Below are 19332 nucleotides of genomic sequence, written 5' to 3'. Positions count from 1 at the left end.
AAATATACTTCCTATGACTAATACTAATACCACACTGAGAGAGCAGATCTAGTCTATGATTTAAAAAAATAGACTTGAAAATAGTCAATTTATTTAATTCTACTTTAAAATAATACTGTTTTAGGGCTTATAACTGCAGTAATCAAAAAAAATTGACAATTTGTGACTGTTCATAGTATTGTAGAAAAAGTTTCAATTGTAGCCATTTTTTCCTTTTTCCCCATTTCTTTTACCTTTTCTTTTTTTTGTATGCAGAAGACCATCAAATGAATTGTCACAATACTCGAATGCAAGATACAGAAAAAGACGATAACAATAATGATGAATATGATAATTATGATGAACTGGTGGCCAAGTCATTGTTAAATCTTGGCAAAATTGCAGAGGATGCAGCATACAGAGCCAGGACAGAATCAGAAATGAATAGCAATACATCTAATAGCTTGGAAGATGATAGTGACAAAAATGAAAATATTGGCCGGAAGAATGAGCTGAGTTTAGACTTAGACAGTGACGTTGTTAGGGAAACTGTGGACTCACTGAAATTGTTAGCACAAGGACATGGTGTTGTGCTTTCAGAAAATGTTAACGATAGAAATTATGCAGACATGTCTCAGCAAGAAAATAGGAATATGAACTACGGGATGCTAGGGAAACCTGCAAACAATGGGCTTCCTGAAAAAATGGTGGAAGAAAGTGATGAGGAGGTATGTCTCAGCAGCTTGGAATGTTTGAGGAACCAATGTTTCGATTTGGCCCGCAAACTCAGTGAGACAAACCCACAGGAAAGAAATCAACAGCAAAACATGAATTCTCGTCAACATGTCCGGCAAGAAGATGACTTCCAAGGAAGGACACCTGATAGGAATTATTCTGATATGATGAATTTAATGAGGCTTGAAGAACAGTTGAGCCCGAGATCTAGAACTTTTTCTAGTTGTGCAAAAGAGGATGGATGTCATGAAAGAGATGATGACACCACTTCTATTACCTCAGATAGATCTGAAGAGGTGTTTGATATGACAAAAGGGAACTTAACACTACTTGAGAAAGCAATTGCTTTAGAAACGGAAAGAGCAAAAGCCATGAGGGAAAAAATGGCAATGGAAGCTGGACGGAGGGATAGTATGAGATCCTATGAAGAACAGTCTCCAAGACAGCTTTCTGGAGATGAGAGGAAATCTAAATCCAGTGATGGCCATATCAAAAAGCCATATTATGGTAAAGGTAATATTTCTATCTAAAGTATGTTGTCTTATGATAAAATAGAGATAAATCTTAATGTCTGTTTGATGGTGTTGTTTGAAGTTTTAACAAATCTTTATAAAATCCAAACTAATATTATTTTTTGTTTCTGTAAAAAAAAACAATTTCAAGAGAAAAAAAAAGAAAATGATTATCCTGAAATGCAGACTAGAATAGAAGAGCAGGGAGATCTGGGGGGGTGGAATTAAACATGTCATCAGCTTAGAGTTCTTATGTTGCCACAAATTATCCAAGTCCAACTCCCCTTGAATTTTTTTTGACTCTTATCTAGCACCAATTTAGTGCTGATCACTAGTTAACTAGATTCTTGCGAACAGGCTTGAACAAATCTTCTGTGCTGCAACTTAACATATGATCCTGATCCTTTGTCCCTGACATTAATCTGAGTTAGTTGACTAGATTAATATCAGATACAAAGCATCAGGACCATATGTTAAGTTGCAGCACAGAAGATTTATTCAAGCCTGAATGCAAAACTCTAGTCAACTAGCGGACAGTACTAAATTGGCACTAGATAAAGGTCAAAGAAATTCAAGAGGGGGCTGGACTTGGATCGTTTGTGGCAATGTAAGACCTCTAAGTTGATGACACATTTAACCCTGCCCCCCTGTTTTAGCTGCTCTTCTCCTACTTCATATCAGTTATCTCATGAAAACAAAGAGGTGTGGAAATACCTTGTATGATTCACTTACATTTTGAGGCTGGGGGCAGGACAATCAAATCAGCCAACTGTAAAATTCAAGTATTTATAGATTTGACTATGGGGGACAACCTGATTTATAAAATTATCATCAGATGGTGGTTTTTAACACTTTCCTGAATAAAATATGGGATTTCTTGATAGAAATAGAACTGATAACATAAGATAGAAGTAATGACTGCACATTAATTATCTTAAATAGTAAGATAATGAAAGCCATTTGCCACAGAAGACATGCTCAGTCCTGGTCTGAGATCAATAGCAATTTCTTATAGGCATTCCATCTCACTAGTTTCATGCATTCATGGAAATAGTTAAATTTACTACCTTTAGAAATAATTATGGCACAACATGCAAGAAAAAGTCTAAGCATAATTACTGTAAAGATTTTTATTCATTGGTATATAGTATATAAATATAAATATTTTTCCTGAATCCACATTCTTACAACCTGATTAATATCCCCAAAAGCTGCAGAGTACTTTTGATTTCCATTAACTTTAATAAAATTGGATGAAACGACATTATTAGAGGAATGTGTGATCAATACAGATGGATATAGATGATATTCTATTGTTCAAAGCATAATATTAAACTGTTATGATGAGGCTTTTATATTATAAATAATAGAATTGTGACATAGGTTATGAGATTAAAACATTTTATAAATTCTGCAACAATTTTTTTCCTTAAGTAAAGTTTGTAAGACAAAAGCAAGGATTTAAAACTCTAAGACATATGCATTTCTAACCAGTATTGCATTGTACAGTATTGAAGTTACTATATTTGAACCAATTCTGTTTGTACATTTTCTGTACATGCAATTACCCTTGAGCACATACTTGCATGAGTAAGCACAATGTACTACACTGAAACTTTGAATAAAGGCAGCTTCATCTTGCATGATTTAAAAAAGTATTCATGAGAATTATCTAAGTTATGGGAACTGCTGCTAATTTGATTCCTACATGTATCTGTCTTTGTAAATTCCGAAGGTTACCAGAAATGTTCCCGTCAGCAAACAATACAATCAACACACGCAACAAATGTTAAATTACATTAGTATTTGAAATATTTGAAATACATTTTCTTAAACATTAATTATTTGGATAAAATAAGATCTAGTTGAGTTTTATTTTTTATTTAAAGTTTTATAAACAATTTATGAGTTTTGCGTACATATTTTTTTTATAAATTATCTTAACTGGATCCAAAATAGCTTTACCAATTTTAAAGAAATTCTAAAGAAGAATAAGTATTGCATTTAATTGAGATCAAAAGCAGTACCTTGGTCTGAAATGGGAACTGTAGCAAATTTAATGTCTCATTTGATGGAAAAGTTACAGCTACTTTAAAAAGCTGCAAAGAGGTACTGTCAAGCACTTGTTTGGCTTTTGAACTAGAAGCATTGCATAATCCTTTAGCATTCCCTTTTCCTCCTAGATTTAAAAATAATGTATGAAAGTTATGTCCCAATGTCAATCACCATCAAGTATATATAAACCCTAAATCTGAAATCAAAAACCCTTGGATGAGATGATGTGCACAATAATTCTGTTATATTCCCAAACTCAGCTGAGATGGGTTTCTAAAATCAATGAGAAAGGATATCCTTTTTTGGTTTATATGTTCATTTCATGTTAGAACACTTCTGCACATCTTTTTGACTTTCATCTCAATGGTACAGATTTATATCAACTCTTTATACAATAGCAGTGTCTAGAAAAGCATATCAATAGATAGGAGGATGCCCCACTTTCCTTTCACTTGGTTCAGTGATTAGAGAAATTATATAATAATAATAATAATAATAATAATAATAATAATAATAATAATAATAGTAGTAGTAGTAGTAGTAGTAGTAGTAGTAGTAGTAGTAGTAGTAGTAATATTCAAAATAACCAAGGTATTTCCCTTACTCAATGTTTGGAGCAGAAAAATGCACTGGAAATGAAGTTCCATATAGGTCATATAAAAACATTTGTGCATTTATGGTTGGCTTATTAAATTAGTATTCACTATTGTTCAAATAACCTATGAGTATGATCTGAATTATAAAAAACTTATTCTAGGTATTTCAGCTCATTAACTGATACTATGTCAATAGTATTGATGGATGTTTGTGCATTTATTTCTAGTATTAATTCCAATTGTCTAAAGATTTACATTATTTATGCTATATGTTTCTTGTTAACTATTATCTTTCTTGTTGCCCTGGAATACTGTTACATGAAATAGCATGACCACAATATAAAATTAATATTGACTGGATTTATTTATTAATTTATTTTTAGATATGTCTCAAATATGTCTCGAAGAGCCATTTGTAAGACTGACATAAAATTTGTGGTATATAAATGCCATAGATAGCTCCCAAGGAATAAACTTGGAGCTACACACCAGTGGTATTTTATTCTCAACTTCTATAGACTTGTGGTTAGTGATTAGCTTCATCTTATCAAAGTCCTAGTTACTATTAATAGTCACTAAAACATTTGTTCATTTGCTGAGTTTAGGGGAATATTATTAATTATTCTGAGATGTATTATTTATATTACATGGTCCAAAGAGAAGATATATATTTGGTCTATTCGTAAGAATTCCTGTTTTATTAAAAATATTGCTAAAATATTTCGTTTGAAGCATCCCACACAATTTGTCCCACATAATTTGTGATCAAAGCAACTTTCCTACCATGTATTATGGGCTGCCAGCTGTTTGCTCACCTTCTTACTTTTTGCAGGTTTATTGATCTCCTAATAATGTGACTGAATATTTAATTAATATACTGTATTTTGTTAGAATGTTTTTGTCAGGCTTCTTTTGGCTGACAAGGCATATTACTGCAAAAATACATTTCCCAAGACACAAAGGCTCAGATAATTAGGTTTCTTTAGCAAATTTATGAAGTCATTACAAAATATTCCAGTGACTGATAGATATCAAATGTGAGCTCTGTTTATAACAACCAGTGTGCAAATTTCTTGCATCTCCTTTGATGAGAGGCAGAATTTCCATCTGTTCCTCATTTCAGTAAATGTCCTGATCTACTATCAGGTTGTTTACTTTTAGATGAGAACTTTCATGGAGCGGAAGCACAGAGAGTATATACAACTGCATGATGGCTGTTTGGACTTATATGTGCACTAAATCCCAAGTCATGGTTAGTCACAGAGACCATGGATAAAAATGAACAGTGTAGTTTAGAACATGACCTCACCTCTGTGAGCTCACAATAAAATAGTACTCGACTATAAAGCAAAGATGATACGTTCTGCTCTCTCTATACAATACATTGGCTTTGTATAGTGTGTTAGTCTGCGACACAGGAATAATTAGAAATGATCCAATTGTGAAATATAATTTCTTGCTTTAATCTGTGTTTAAATATAAAAAGCAAATGCCTTAAATTTGTCAAAGTTCTTAGCTGTCATGCAAATAAGGTTTAATTGAACTGAGATTTAGGATATGTGAAAAAATGAGATTTTTAAAAAAACTTTTAAACACTCTAATGTTAATCTACAGTAAATAAAATCACACAGCCAGGACTAAATATAGAGTGCTGGTAACCTTTTTTTTCATTTGCTGTAAGCAGGGTAAATTTATTCAATGATCAAAGTTGACTTTTTAATTTGAATTTGAATCCTATGTGCGTTTGAATCTTATGTGCCATATTGCATGTATCTGTTTGAAAGCTGGCTACATATTAATCAAAATATTAGAGTTTCTGTACAAAACTAAAATTCAGAATGTATTACGTCTAAGCAGTTATCTTGAGATAATTTCCCTTATTGACTCTATGAATTATTTCAGAGGTGCTTACAATTGTCTAAAATTGGTGCAAAATCATGTTTTGAAAATTAAAAGTGTGAATTTGACAAATGTGTAAATCATCAGGGAAATGGGCATATGTTGCATATGCACCATAATTTTGTGAAATGCACCTGAAATAATAATCCTGTTATCTACTCAATATTTTATCAAAGAACGAAACCTTGATTTATTTACCTTGTTAGGATTCTTAGTTCTCTTTCAGTTGACTTCAGCCTCTGATTTGCATGGATATAATCATAGGACAAAAAAAGGAGTTGAAATACGTATTATTATTATTATTTTTGTAATTTGGGTTGGGGAGATTATTTCTTTTATCCATGCACACTAGCACTTATTCCTCTACACTAAAGTGCTTATCAGGGAAGAAGATTAGAAGAGTTCAGGATTTCTCTTTGAGGAGATTCAGAACCTCTTTCTTTCCCTTTTCTATCACTTGTTTTAAAACTGTGACTTAAGAATTCAAAGCAAAGTTCATTTTCCAGGCATTTGAAAATATCTTATACCTCCACTGAAGCTGATACAGAGCAGGAGGATGGAGTGGAGTGAGATGGGCCATTTCAAGGAATTGAGACTTACAATCATCATGGGCCTTCTCCCCTTCCCCCTGCAACAAAAATTCCCCCAAAATTATATCATTTGTTCTTATTCTTCTGCTCGATTTTCTTGAATATACATACAAATCAGAAATTGAATTTAACTGTTTGGATATTTTTTTCCCTTTGGATAACTGATTGTGTAATATTGATGAGCAATACTTTAGTAAAAAGGAAAACAAGCATGAAATAATGGCATTGGAACTGCATTTCAAAATCCAGAAAAAAAAATCTACACTAATTCTGTCGATTTCCGGGCAGGAACTGTTTCTTAGAATAGGTTTGTTTTTCCTGAGAATATCATTAATTAAAGCAACAAACATTTTGTTTAAATGTCATAAGTATTCAAACATCATAAGTAAGTGACTATTGGGCCAAATTAAAAGAAAATATTAACTGTTTTAACCTCTACTAATTACTCATTGGAAAGAAACACATTTTTGTTTAAGTTCTAATATTCTTCTTTAACAATGTTTTGATAAGTCTATATCAATCCTCTTAAAAATGCCACTACAAGAATAACTTGCAATCTTTGGGGGGGGTCCCCTCTCACGGGATCTCCATACTTCTCCCACCATAAATTTATTAACATCAATATGTGAGTGCTAAAAATGAGGGCAAAGCGCAGCCTACACAAATGTTTTACAGAACTATATTAAATGACAAAGGTGGCTTTGCTGGAAGAAAGTTGCCACCTAGGACCCTCCATGTCTGGGGATGGTTGTAATTGTAATAGCTTCTGGTTGAGAAGAAGAAGCAGGACATAAAATTGTTTAAACAGAGCCTGGCTTGTTTTCTTCCAGTTCTTTAAGAACATTTTCCAAAGAGTTACTGATTTCATTAACTGAACCTACGTCCATTTGGAAATCTGAAAAACATCATTCACTTGACACGTTTGTTGTAAATTATAGATCCCTCAAGAACAGAAAAGAAAGAGAGCAAATGTCCAACCCCTGGGTGTGATGGAACAGGCCATGTAACGGGGCTATACCCCCATCACCGCAGTTTGTCAGGATGCCCACACAAAGATAGGGTCCCTCCAGAAAGTAAGTCCACATTGTTTCATGGAAACGGGGGATAAAATTCCACACAAACTTTTCTAGCATGCCTTGAGAAGCTTTTTATTTTGATTGCTCTTTCATTCCTCCCATTTTTCTAGTATATGTCTCAGTTTAGCAATTTGTTTTATGTTACATTTATATATTTTCTTATTTCATCATTTTCACATCTTTACTAACTTATGCTTGAATGAAGATGTTTTAAAGCTGTATTCTTTGATCCTGAGAGTACTGGGATATCTCTAAGCAATTGCTTTCTTGCACGTAGAAGTATTTTCTAACCAAACTGTATTATTTTAATTTTGAGTAATTGTACCTACTCCTTGAAAAGGATTTCTCTTGACTAAATGAAGTAAACGTACCTTTCAGTTTGAAAATGTACAGCTGAATTACTGAAATGTTTATATACTAAAAACATGTAATTATTTAAAATATTTGACCTTGAAAAATTTGATTGATTTATAGTAATTCAACTTGTGATGTTAGCATAAACATGTTGTGGCTGTATAAAAGGGATAAAGGAGGAAGAAGTATGATTTTAAAAATTGCACCTGTCTTAAATTATAAGAAATTCTTCATAGATCTCTCAAGAAAGCTAAAAAAACCAACTTGTATGATTTTGAGCAAAACTTTAACATTAGTTTAAACTGTTATAAAAACTTCCTCACTATCAGTTAATGGCTTTCTAAAATCTGGGTATTCAATAACTCTGTAACTACAAAAATGGATTAAACTAAGCAAATAAAACTATTCATAATATATCCAAAATAGGAATGCTAAATGGCATACTGCATTGTATATGGAAATCCTACCATGTGATGTAGGGTTGTCATATAAATTTCATTCCCCTTCCTCTATAATTTATCATATTTTAGACTAAATAAACTTCTTTCATTCAGGACATGATAGTACAAGGTGGTAGAATGAGTTAATACTCCAAATAATTCATTTTCTCACTTTTAAGTGAGAAATCGAATTGTTCTGCCTCCTGAGCAAAATGATTCCCAACAAACATGGTGCCAATAATGAATGAATTTACAAACATAGACATAGAATGATTAACACAGACTTAAAACTTTATGCAGTTTAAAAGCATGGAGTTGAATGGTATATTTCTTTCTATAGAAGACTTTCTTTTTTTATACAGAATAAAGCTCAGGGAAACACTAAAAAAAATTTAAAGATACAATTTCTTAGCTAGTGTGTGAATTTCACTGATCAAAGGAATTCAGTTGCCAGTTTAGCAAGACCAATAATATTTTCTCAAACTCAAATGTTTACTCAGTTGCTCAGAGCATTTCATCTTTTCCTCCCTGGTAAATGGTAAACACAAAGCATTTAGGAAATGTTGCCGATCAAAGAAGAATATAGCTTTAAACAGTTTGCATGTTCAGTAGTGATAAAAGTGAAAAAGGTGAGATCATCTTTTTTTCTTCTTTTCTTTTTTTTCCCTGACTCCTGCAGTGCTGGGCTTGTAAAGCATGTTTCAAGAACAGCTTTGAATAGCAGGAATTCCAGAGTGAAGCTTTCACATCTTTAGTACACTGCTAGTGGTGTGGTGATGGTGATGAATTATGGTGGTTGTGACTATTCTTTAAATCAATATGTACAGGTTCTATTTCTGATGTCCTTGGCTTTCATGTAAGCATTGAACATGATTTCAAGATTGGTTTTTGTTTTTGAAATGTAGTATAATTTTGCATAAGTCATCATGTAATGGTGATATGAATTCAAAGCATTTTTTTTTCATGTTGCACACAAGCTGGTCGCTGACTAAGTTCATCAAATATGCTGAAAACAAACAAAACGCAAAATAATTTAGTACAACCTCCTTGACACAGTGCCTTCCAGATATGTTGGGACTGTAACTCTCAGGATTCCAAGCCAGGACGATCAATTCTGGAATTAAGGGTGGTTAGGGTTTCAGCATAGCTGGAGGACATTTGTTGCAAAAAGGCTGGTTTACATAGGCATCCACTTCGAATCATGATGATATCAAACTCCTGAAATGTGCATTGTGACATCACAATGCAAGTTCTACTCTTTTGTACTGGCAACACAATGTTGCATGCAAGTATAAAAAGGGCGGAGTCTGTGTTGTAATGTCACAACACATTTTGTTCCTTCTCTCCCCTTTAAAAAACCTCTCTCCCAATGGATGACTTTCTGGTTTAGCACTTAAAGCTTTAATTTAGGGTAAATAATATTTGTGAGCCAGCTCAGTGTAGGATTAAGGCATTGGGCTAAAACTGGGAGACTGTGAGTTCTAGTCTTGCCTGAGGCATTAAGCTACCTGGTGACTTGGGTCAGTTCCTCTCTCCCGGCTCTAGGTAAAAGGCAAAGGCAAACCACTTCCCCCCTCCCAAAAAAAATTACCAAAAGAACCTGCAGACTAGTCCAGGTAACTACAAGCAGTCAAGATTGACTCAAAGGCATTCCCCTCAAAATTATTCTTCCTTCATGAGTCAGACCACACATGTTTTGAACTGTGCACTCTCTTGCAATCTTGAACCCTGAGAATTTGAGATCCAGGAAAATGAACAATAGAATTGGCTCCTCCATCACCCAAATGCAACCATTGCCCAGTATTTGTTTGACCATAGAGAATTACAATCCTGTTTGCATAAAAAGCCAAACTTCCTGGCTCTGGTGTGCACAACTTGCCCGTACTTCTTCAAAACTCTTTCTTGCCCACTTTCTTTGTTCCTCGTGGTTCTCCTTTTTTTGCTCCATTCCCATTAAGTAAAGACAGCAGAAAATCATCGTTCTGATAGCCACGGGATTCCAACTGCCACTGAACTTTTAAGAAGCAATAGTTCTGCATACTAAGCCTTTGGTAGGCCTCAGAACCAGTGTCTTTCCTGCCCACTGGCTACCCTGAGATGAATCGGCTTACATGTTATGCTATATTGACTCCAGATACTGGATGCCTATTTTGTGTACATAAATCAGTTCATTCTTCCGTATATATTTCTTAAAATGGCTCCAACTGGCCACTGTGCTCCTCAGTACTTTTGCTCACTGCTTGTGTATGCAGTCTTTTGCTTAACTGTCACACCAGAGACGCATTAACCGTTAGGTTTCCTTCCCTTCATAACCCTGAATGTTTTAACATCATCCTGCGTTAATAAATACACTGCAAGCCCTCTTTCCCTTCCCAGGCTTGATTGGCGCTACCTATCCCATGTCTGTTTTCAGAAATGCTGATCGTTAATGAATCTTGCTTTGTACTAAAATAGCTTCCTATAAACTTGGACTTGAAATCTTTTTCTTCTTGTTGTTGTTTCCACACTCCGCTGTTTCCTTTCCTCCTTCTTCTTGTCAAGTTCTTGCCATGCATGAAAACGTTCTTAAGTGTCCTACACCGGGCTGCACAGGCCGGGGCCACGTAAATAGCAACAGGAATTCTCATCGAAGGTAAGATCCAGCTCCCTAAACAGGCAGATTTAATGTTTCAGCACTTTTTGGTCCCTGCGGGGTGGGGAACATCAAAATGTTTGGGGGCTTATCTTGAAAAGACAATATCATTGCTGTCTGAGGTTTGATTGGGCAATGGTAACTTTGAGACATGGTTAATTAATTCAGGACTAAACCAAATTTCAAAACCGATTGAATGCACTTGGACTTTCTAAGTTCCTTCAGGACCCTGTAGAAGGCAGAATCTAGCCACATTTTGGCACAGTATAATCCTAATCTGTGATTAAGCCTCCATATTGTGCTTCAATATTTCACAGGCATTTTGGTTTTTCTACAAAATGATGTTGCTGCAACAAATGCTCTCTTTTTTATAGCTTATTAAATATATTGAAGTCATGACTCAACTTTTCTGTGAATGTTGATCTGTTTTCTTCTAAAATCTTGTTTGGCTCTTGTTCCTTTTTTTGCCTGTCGGTGAATTGCATACTAATTGACGGTGTCCGATTGTTTCACAAAAATTATATCATGCTGATTGATTATACCCATAATGGGCAAAGAGCTTTTGTATATAAGATTTTAACACTAGTGGCACGCAAAAAAAGGAGCCTCTTTTTTATTGCCTGACTGAAACCTGAAACAGAGAATATAATTGAAGAAAATAAAAGATGGCATATGTAATTAGAAGTAGAACAGAGTCCTTTTCCATTTTGGTACCTTGTCAATCTTGGTTTGTATGGATTTCCAAACAAAAATGCTTATAAATAAGAAATTCATAAAGCAAGTAGTATAAAACACATTACATTTTTTATAGACTGACAGATCCTACACTTCCATGAGGAAACACTGAGGTAGTCTTTAGGTAAATCCCATTCAGTTAATATGAAATCCTAAAACATTAACTTTTTTGAAAGTTTTTTTTTTTTTTACCAAGTACAAAACTGGTTGCCAAGGGGAAGCTGTATAAGGATATACAGCCTGTTGAATGATTATGGATCTGATGATCTCATGGGTTGTCAGACTATTTTAGCTAGAGGTACATAGCAAACAATCCAACCTGTAAATTCATCAGGCTGTCATAGATGGAATTATTATGTACACTCAAGGAAGTAGAAATTCTCACCAGTAGTGAGGAGATGATGTCAGACAAGAATTAGTGTTTCAAGAAGGATGCATGGCTAGGAGCTAGATAGGAGATGTGTTCAGATGAGCTGAAATGAAGACCTATTCCACCCTTACAACTCCACAAATCAGATTGATTCATTCGTATCAATCTACTTCTGATAGATTTGGCTATGTCAGATTCTTCTTGGTATATACATGTTTTCGCCACTTTTCTACTTTCTAGCAGTAGCTTTCCCCCTCACTGTGAGATTGGATCTGAATCAACTGAGCCTGGATCTGGTGCAATGAAGCCTGATGCTTTCTTTTCTTTTCTTTTCTTTTCTTTTTTTTTCCTTTTTCCTTTTTCTTTTTTTTTTGGTCTGGCATTTCATATCTGGTTCCCTAGTGCCTTATCATTGGTCCTGCAATGAAGATGAGTCCTCAGACAGGGACATGACACCACAAAAATGTTTTAGGATTTAAAATGATGTTCTTTTCAAAAGTTTTAAATTCTGAATTCAATTCTGAATACAGGATTCTTAGAAGTCTCTCAGGTCTCAGGTCTCTCATCATCTCAGGTGATTAATGTCTTTGAAAAGATTAAGACATTGGTATTATTTTTGTTTATTTGCCTTTTGTCTTGGTTCTTACAAAGAACTACTTTAGGAATGAATGATACCTGATGATCACAATGTTTTTGCTAAAAGAGGGGAAGGACAACTTTGGTCTCATCAAAGTTGGATTCAGTGGAGCATAAGAGGATGTTGATGGGCTCAATGTAGTCCATATACTGCACTTTTTGGACTTCTAGGCTATGCTTAGGCAATATTATCTACTGTATTGTATAGTAGTTTCCCTAAAACTCTTCGGATTTATGATCCTGAAGAGGCACCAGAAGTTGATTTAATTCAATTTGACTTTGAGAAAATTTTTGATAGTTATGTGTTTGTGTTCTAGTTTAACTGTCTAATTTTTTTCTTTATATTTCATTTCATTTTCTATCTGCTATGTCCTTATGGATTGATGCCCGGATTCTCCCAAGAGAATTTCTATCAATTTCAACAGCAAGTGAATTTTTATTTCCTTTTTTTTTTTTTTGCTACCCTTTTTTTCTAAATTCTAATCAGCACAAGATTATTTAAAGCTCTGTCCTAACTACTTTCACTGAAGGTAAACCTTGCTGAATTCAGTGTTGCTCACTTTCAAATAAGCAAGCCATATTCTTCTCTGTTTTTTTTTTAAATAGCAACAATAGCAGCAGCAGTAGACAATACGGTTGGCAGATATGTAGGAAATTCTGCCAACAGTATTGCATATTTAAGTCTATATTCGGTTTGCCTGGCAGCAATGTTCTCCTGAACATTTACAACAACACTAAACTAAAGCATAATTTGTGGCTTATCGAGTTGAATGCAGCTCACCAGCTTCTTGGTGGCTAATCATCAGCTCATTAAGCTTTGTTTTTGTAAAAACAGTGGGAAGGCAGAAACAATGATAATTAAGCACCTGGACTGTCACAATATGTAGTTGGAAGATTCTATCTGGCTTGGTAGATCACAAGATCAGTAGAATTAGTCATGTATAGTGGAACAGGGGTTAATCTTTTATGGCAACCCTGTGATTTTAAAAGCAGAATTTTGCATTCTAGAGGATGAATGCTGGGCATCAAGACATAGTTCCTTCCCCCTACCCGTTCAGCCAGCTTCTCCATTATGTTTACAAAAGAAAAAAAGAAAAAAAAAAGAGCTCAGTGAAGCTATTCTGGATGGGACAATTACATTTTCTTTCTGTAATTGCAGCCTCTCCGGATGTCCTATTGCTGCAGCAGAGAAACTGGCCAAAGCTCAAGAGAAGCATCAGAGCTGTGATGCATCCAAATCAAACCAGGCATCAGATCGTGTCTTGAGGTATACAGAGTTGCTCTAACACTTAATAGTGCATTGAAGATTAATTGGATAAGAAGTTAATCTTAGCACTAAAAAACTTGTCACCCTTGAACCAGTGTTTAGAATTAGGGCTTCTGGATCCTGTTTTCAGCCTTTTAATGCCTACCAATATACCCTGGGGGAGGGTGGGTAATGTTTCTCTCTCTCTCTCTTTTTTTTTGGCAAATATCAATAAAGCTGAAAAGCTCATTTTTGTCTTAGGCATTGTTTGGTGTAAAGCTGCCTGCTGGAGTTCTGAATCTATGAACAGTGTGAAAAAAGTTGATATCTTTGGGAAATAAACTAATATTTACCGGTAAGTCTTGTTTTTTCCAGCAGGCGTTTACTAGTAAATATCAGTTTAAATGAAAACCAGAAGCCCTATTTTCAACATTTAGCTTGCAAGTTTAAAATTATAATTCAAAAAATGTATCGTTTGTTAGGCTTAAAATATTTTATAAGAAGTCTGGCTGGCTTTATAAATTTATAAGAAATTTTGGCTGGCTTGGTATCTTCCAAAAAAAAGAAAAGAAAAGAAAAAGAAGAACAAGAGCAAGAAGAAAAAGAAGAAAAAGAAGAATGCTGATGTACCTGTTTATCTAGCTTATATTTTTATTGCTGACGATAATTCATGAAACATCTCATTCCTCAGGAATATAGGCTACAGAGTTCATCCAATGCAGAACCTTAGGCATTTTCTTAATGCAGGCAAGAAAGATATGATTCCTGAGGAATTTGAAAGTCAGACTTGTTAAAAAGATATTCATTCCTAAGGTTTACTCACATAGAGTGGAAAGCTTCTGCTATCATATTTACTAGTTTAAAGGGGAAATAATACATGTTTTAAGCTAAAACAGCAGCATTTATCTGATTTCCCCATACTCTTCTTCCCAAAGATTTATGTTTGACAGAAGTAATTGATTATAGAAATTAGAAATTATAGGATGTCCAAACTGGAAGCTATAGATTTAGATATCATTCATATACCTCATAGTGATAGTTCTAATGTTAATTGGACCTTAAGAAAATATGCTATTCAAGAACTCTTCATATTCAACATGTTCTTTGAGTCAGATTTGAAAACTCAGCAGTCTACTTGGGATGGACTCCTTTAATGAGCTAAACAGCAGCTCTTTCCACCCAAATAGCAGTGTATTGCCCTCTATAGTGGAATGTAGTAGAATATCATAGAATTAAAAATTATCTGGGAAAAATGTTATTTAGAACTACTTTGGGATGTCTTCAGATATCATGTGTAATAAGAACTCTTATTGTCAAAAATACATTTAGAATAAATATCCAGACATATTTTGTACCTAATATTTTAAATTTATGTTACTTACTGATAACTAACTTTGCCCTGTAACTACAAAAATTTATAATGCTTACAGATTTCTTTTCAAGTCTCCCCATTTTTTAAAATTGGAAAATTTGAGAATCAGAATATGAATAATGTACCAAATTATGTGAATACTACAAAGCAAGGATTTTCAAATTTCATAAATATTTTATGGCATATTTTGCAATGTAGTATAGAGACAGAAGTAAAATTAGATGTATGCATTCTATAATTTTTAGTGTGTTTTTTTCCATGCTATTTTCCTGAGAAAAATTAAGATTATTTTTCAAATGGGTGACATGCTTTTGCTTTTGCTTATGCTTAAGAATATTGGATAGATTTTAGTTTTTAAGTGAAGGGTTTGTTCCATTTATTTTTTCCATTTTCAGAAACAATTTTTTTTAACAAACATAATTATTTTCTACCCTTTTTACTGCCAGAAAAAAAGCTAGTATAGTTCTATTATTGTACTAAAACCATATTGTGCTAAAACCCAATGTGAGGTTGGCCCCAATCCTCCTATCTTCGTAAGGGCCTAAAGACGTGGCTTGGGGTCCCAGTGGGGGGATCAGCGCAATGGAGGTGGTTGATTGACTAATAACAGATCCCACTTCCCCCCCCCCCCCTGTCCCTGCCCTCCCGTGTGTCTTTGGTTGTAAGGTTTGATTTTAATATTTTATGTTTTAATTAAGATGTAACTGTAAGCCGCCCAGAGTTTCCCTATGGTAAGATGGACAGCCAGTAAAATTTATACATAAATAAATATTTTCTTTAATGAGAAATCAGATGCCATGAAAACTTGTTTAAAGCAGCAACATCTGAATGCTGATGCCTCAAATCAATATTCTGACAATTTTGCTTTTGCCTTTAACATTGTCATGCCCTCAGATCATAAGTGAACTGAGTTATATTATCATCTCAGATATATGACTTCTCCACAGCTTTTATCTGTACAGGTACTTAAGGTGAATATTTTGAAATTTACCCTGTACTATCTATTTTTACTAAGCACAGTTTGTTGTTCTTTCCCCTCCTTTTTGAATTAAAACAGAATAACTCATAAGCAATTCATATGTTTAAATCCTGCACCTTCTGGTATAAAGGGAATTGAAAACTATCCTAGCAACTATACTGCTTTATTTTTATATTGTCTGTTAAAGGAAAATTGTCTTAACTTTGATATCAGCAACTACTACAAGAGTGACTGTCAATGATGAATTACTTACCATTTCCAATACAGATAGTGGTTCCTGGGGAAATCCCATTTTACACTATGAATAGAATAGGCTGCATTTTTGTTTTTTGTTTTTTTAAAAAATATGAAATTGCAATCTAGAATAAAAACAGAATTTGTTGCAGCCAAAGAGTAGCTTTAATTTATTTCTGTTCATATTAATTGATATATTAATTGACTTAGAGTTTCACCTAGGCATGGCAGTAAATCCCTCTTTAGACATACAGACATGAAGAGGGTAAAATAGATTAGTTTTTTAAAATAGAGATGCAAAAGAAATGTCAGCTACTGCAGAATTCAGGAATCCAGCCTATATGTATATGCCAGAACCAGGGTTTCAGTCTATATCTTTTTATGCCATCCTTATATAGCAACTGACTTTTTGCTATAAACTTGGATATTGATGACACTTGCTGGTTATGTCTGGTCATAGGCTTATTATTTCTGGCCTTGCCAGTCTCAGATCTCATGCTTATAAATGTACTGGCCCAAACAATTCTGATTCATTTTCATGTCTCAAACATGAAAATCAAAAGGTAGAAGTAATTATTGTACTTCATTTATACATAAATATTTAATTATACACCGAGACCAATTATTTTTTCCTTGAGGGCACAATCTGAATTTATCAATCTGAATGTATAAATTAATGTTGGGTTACCCTCAGAGATTGTTCAGTTGTTATACATTTACAACCCACAGTCCCATATACTTATGAAGCAAGGAGGTAAAATGCTTGACATTCTTCATTTTTTATCATAGCGTGTAAAAAAACCCCAAGAATTATGGAGCTATCCAAAGGATCAAAAATATTTGCAGTAATATCATTGATATCTGCAAAAAAAGGATAAAAATAGCTGAAATTGTCAAATCACAATGTCCTTCAAAAAAACTCATAGTCATGTTCCAGTATAGAACTGTTCTAATCTAAATGGTTCCTGGAAAAGGAAGAAAAAGTAGATATGAGATGTATAAGTCTCCCAGCAACTTGGGTTCTGAACTGAACTGGGTGAGTTTCAAGATCAGCAGTAGAAAGTAGGATTAGCACAATTTAATCACTGAGCATTTGGGGAGTCTGTGAATAAACTTGCTATCAAACCATATATTTCCCATGCAAGAATCTACTATTCTAGATTGAGATACCATTCTGGAGTTTGTAGTATACCAAGATAATTGCTAAAATTTATGCTGCTTCTCACACAAGAGCAAAATATATATTTTTTAAAAATTATATTGCCTAAGTTTAAAAATACTGTTTTTAAACTTGGGCTGTTTAAAGAGGACTTTTTCCTATTTCTATATTGTTAAACACGTGTTGTGATTGCAATTTGTTTGCTCCCAATTTTTGTTCAACAGAGCGATGTCCAAAAGTATAAAACACTGCTATTATGTGAATAGAATAAATAGAAAAGTTTTATCATGTTTATGAATTGTGATTTATGCTTTTAATAAGACATGGATTTTTTCCCCTTTTTTCTTTCTCATTTTCTAGGCCCATGTGTTTTGTTAAGCAGTTGGAAATTCCTCAGTATGGCTACAGAAACAATGTTCCTACCACAACGCCCCGCTCCAACTTGGCCAAGGAACTAGAGAAGTACTCTAAGACCACATTTGAATATAACAGTTATGACAACCATGCATATGGAAAGAGAGCCATAGCACCTAAAGTACAATCCAGAGATATATCCCCCAAAGGATATGATGGTATGAGATGCATATTCTTAATGCATTACAAAATAAATATAGTTGTGGCACAGTTAATAAAACACCCCTAGCTAGCTGGTTTAATTTCCCATATTACAGTTTCTTACAGGTTTGGAAGTAGACAGGGAGATAGATACATGCCTCCTTTTTTTCCTTCCTTGATTGAGTGGCAGTATGCTCATATATTGCTGAATTTATTTTATTAAAACTGTAATAGCAGTTCTAAAATACATTACATCACCAGACTCTAAAATTATGTGCTACTTCTTCCTTCAAACTCGTGGTGTCATATTGCTGTCACGGGACGTATCAAAACATTTTTTTTCCCTTCGTAGAGCTGGGGTGGGTGTGGTCTGTGTGTGATGCATCTGGCCCATGGGCCACCAGTTTGACACCCCTGGTATATGCCATTGTGCAAGATAAATAACTCCACAGAATGTGAAGAACATGAATGTGTACAAATTTAAATGCACTTCAAATTGACTCCTTCCCTTATTTTTTTCTAGTGAAGAAGATATTATAAACTACAGAATTACCCATGAGCTACCTTTGAAGCCCTATATTTTCAGGGTTTACCACCGTGATAGCTTTCCATGATCTGTTTATTTTCTCATAGTTAACATAAAATTGAAAATAAAATGGCAGTACAAGTTCTGCTTGTGTATGCCTTCCCCTCCATCCTATTCTTTTCCATCTGGGTATCCTTTACAGCTGGATTATTCTTTTTCAGCTAGATAATCATATTAGTCTTTTGCAGAAAATTCCCAAATCCAACATGTTGGTGCTCTGTCCATTTGATTATGTGCAAATCTGTGTCAGTTCTTAGCAACCACACACTGGTACCGGTAGTCCTTTGCCTACAAGTACAATTGAGCTGGTAATTTTGGTTGTAAGTCATGATGGTCATAAAACGAGTCACCATTCTTGACTTTATGACCTTTTTTGCAGCAGTCAATAAATGAACACTGTGATCATTAAATGAACGCATTGTTCGCTATGGGGTATTTTTTTCCGAAAACTGGTTTCTGGAAAAAATATTGTAAATCGTGGTCATGTGAATTCATGACATCACCATTGCATGTTGTTATTTTGACACAGACTTGCTTTGCTGTGGACACCTAAAGAAGTGATCAAGAGAGTGCACTTTAGTTTAGGTTGACT

The 19332-nt window shown here is 34.2% G+C and overlaps 1 protein-coding gene across 1 annotated transcript in view; it reads left to right on the top strand.

Moving 5' to 3' along the window:
* MYT1L (myelin transcription factor 1 like) overlaps positions 1–19332 on the top strand; it is a 302946-nt gene that overhangs the window by 230851 nt on the left and 52763 nt on the right. Inside the window, exons 8-12 of the mRNA XM_070955078.1 lie at positions 256–1227; positions 7305–7439; positions 10778–10868; positions 13769–13876; positions 17960–18171. Coding sequence (XP_070811179.1) covers positions 256–1227; positions 7305–7439; positions 10778–10868; positions 13769–13876; positions 17960–18171 — 1518 coding nt within the window. The remainder of the gene's footprint in view (positions 1–255; positions 1228–7304; positions 7440–10777; positions 10869–13768; positions 13877–17959; positions 18172–19332) is intronic.

Source organism: Pituophis catenifer, unplaced genomic scaffold, assembly GCF_029215685.1.
Source record: "Pituophis catenifer annectens isolate HBS135680 unplaced genomic scaffold, rPitCat1.0.hap2 SCAF_1, whole genome shotgun sequence".
NCBI lineage: Eukaryota > Metazoa > Chordata > Lepidosauria > Squamata > Colubridae > Pituophis > Pituophis catenifer.
Note: the sequence above shows the minus strand (reverse complement) of the source record. Positions and strands in the feature narration are given on the sequence as shown.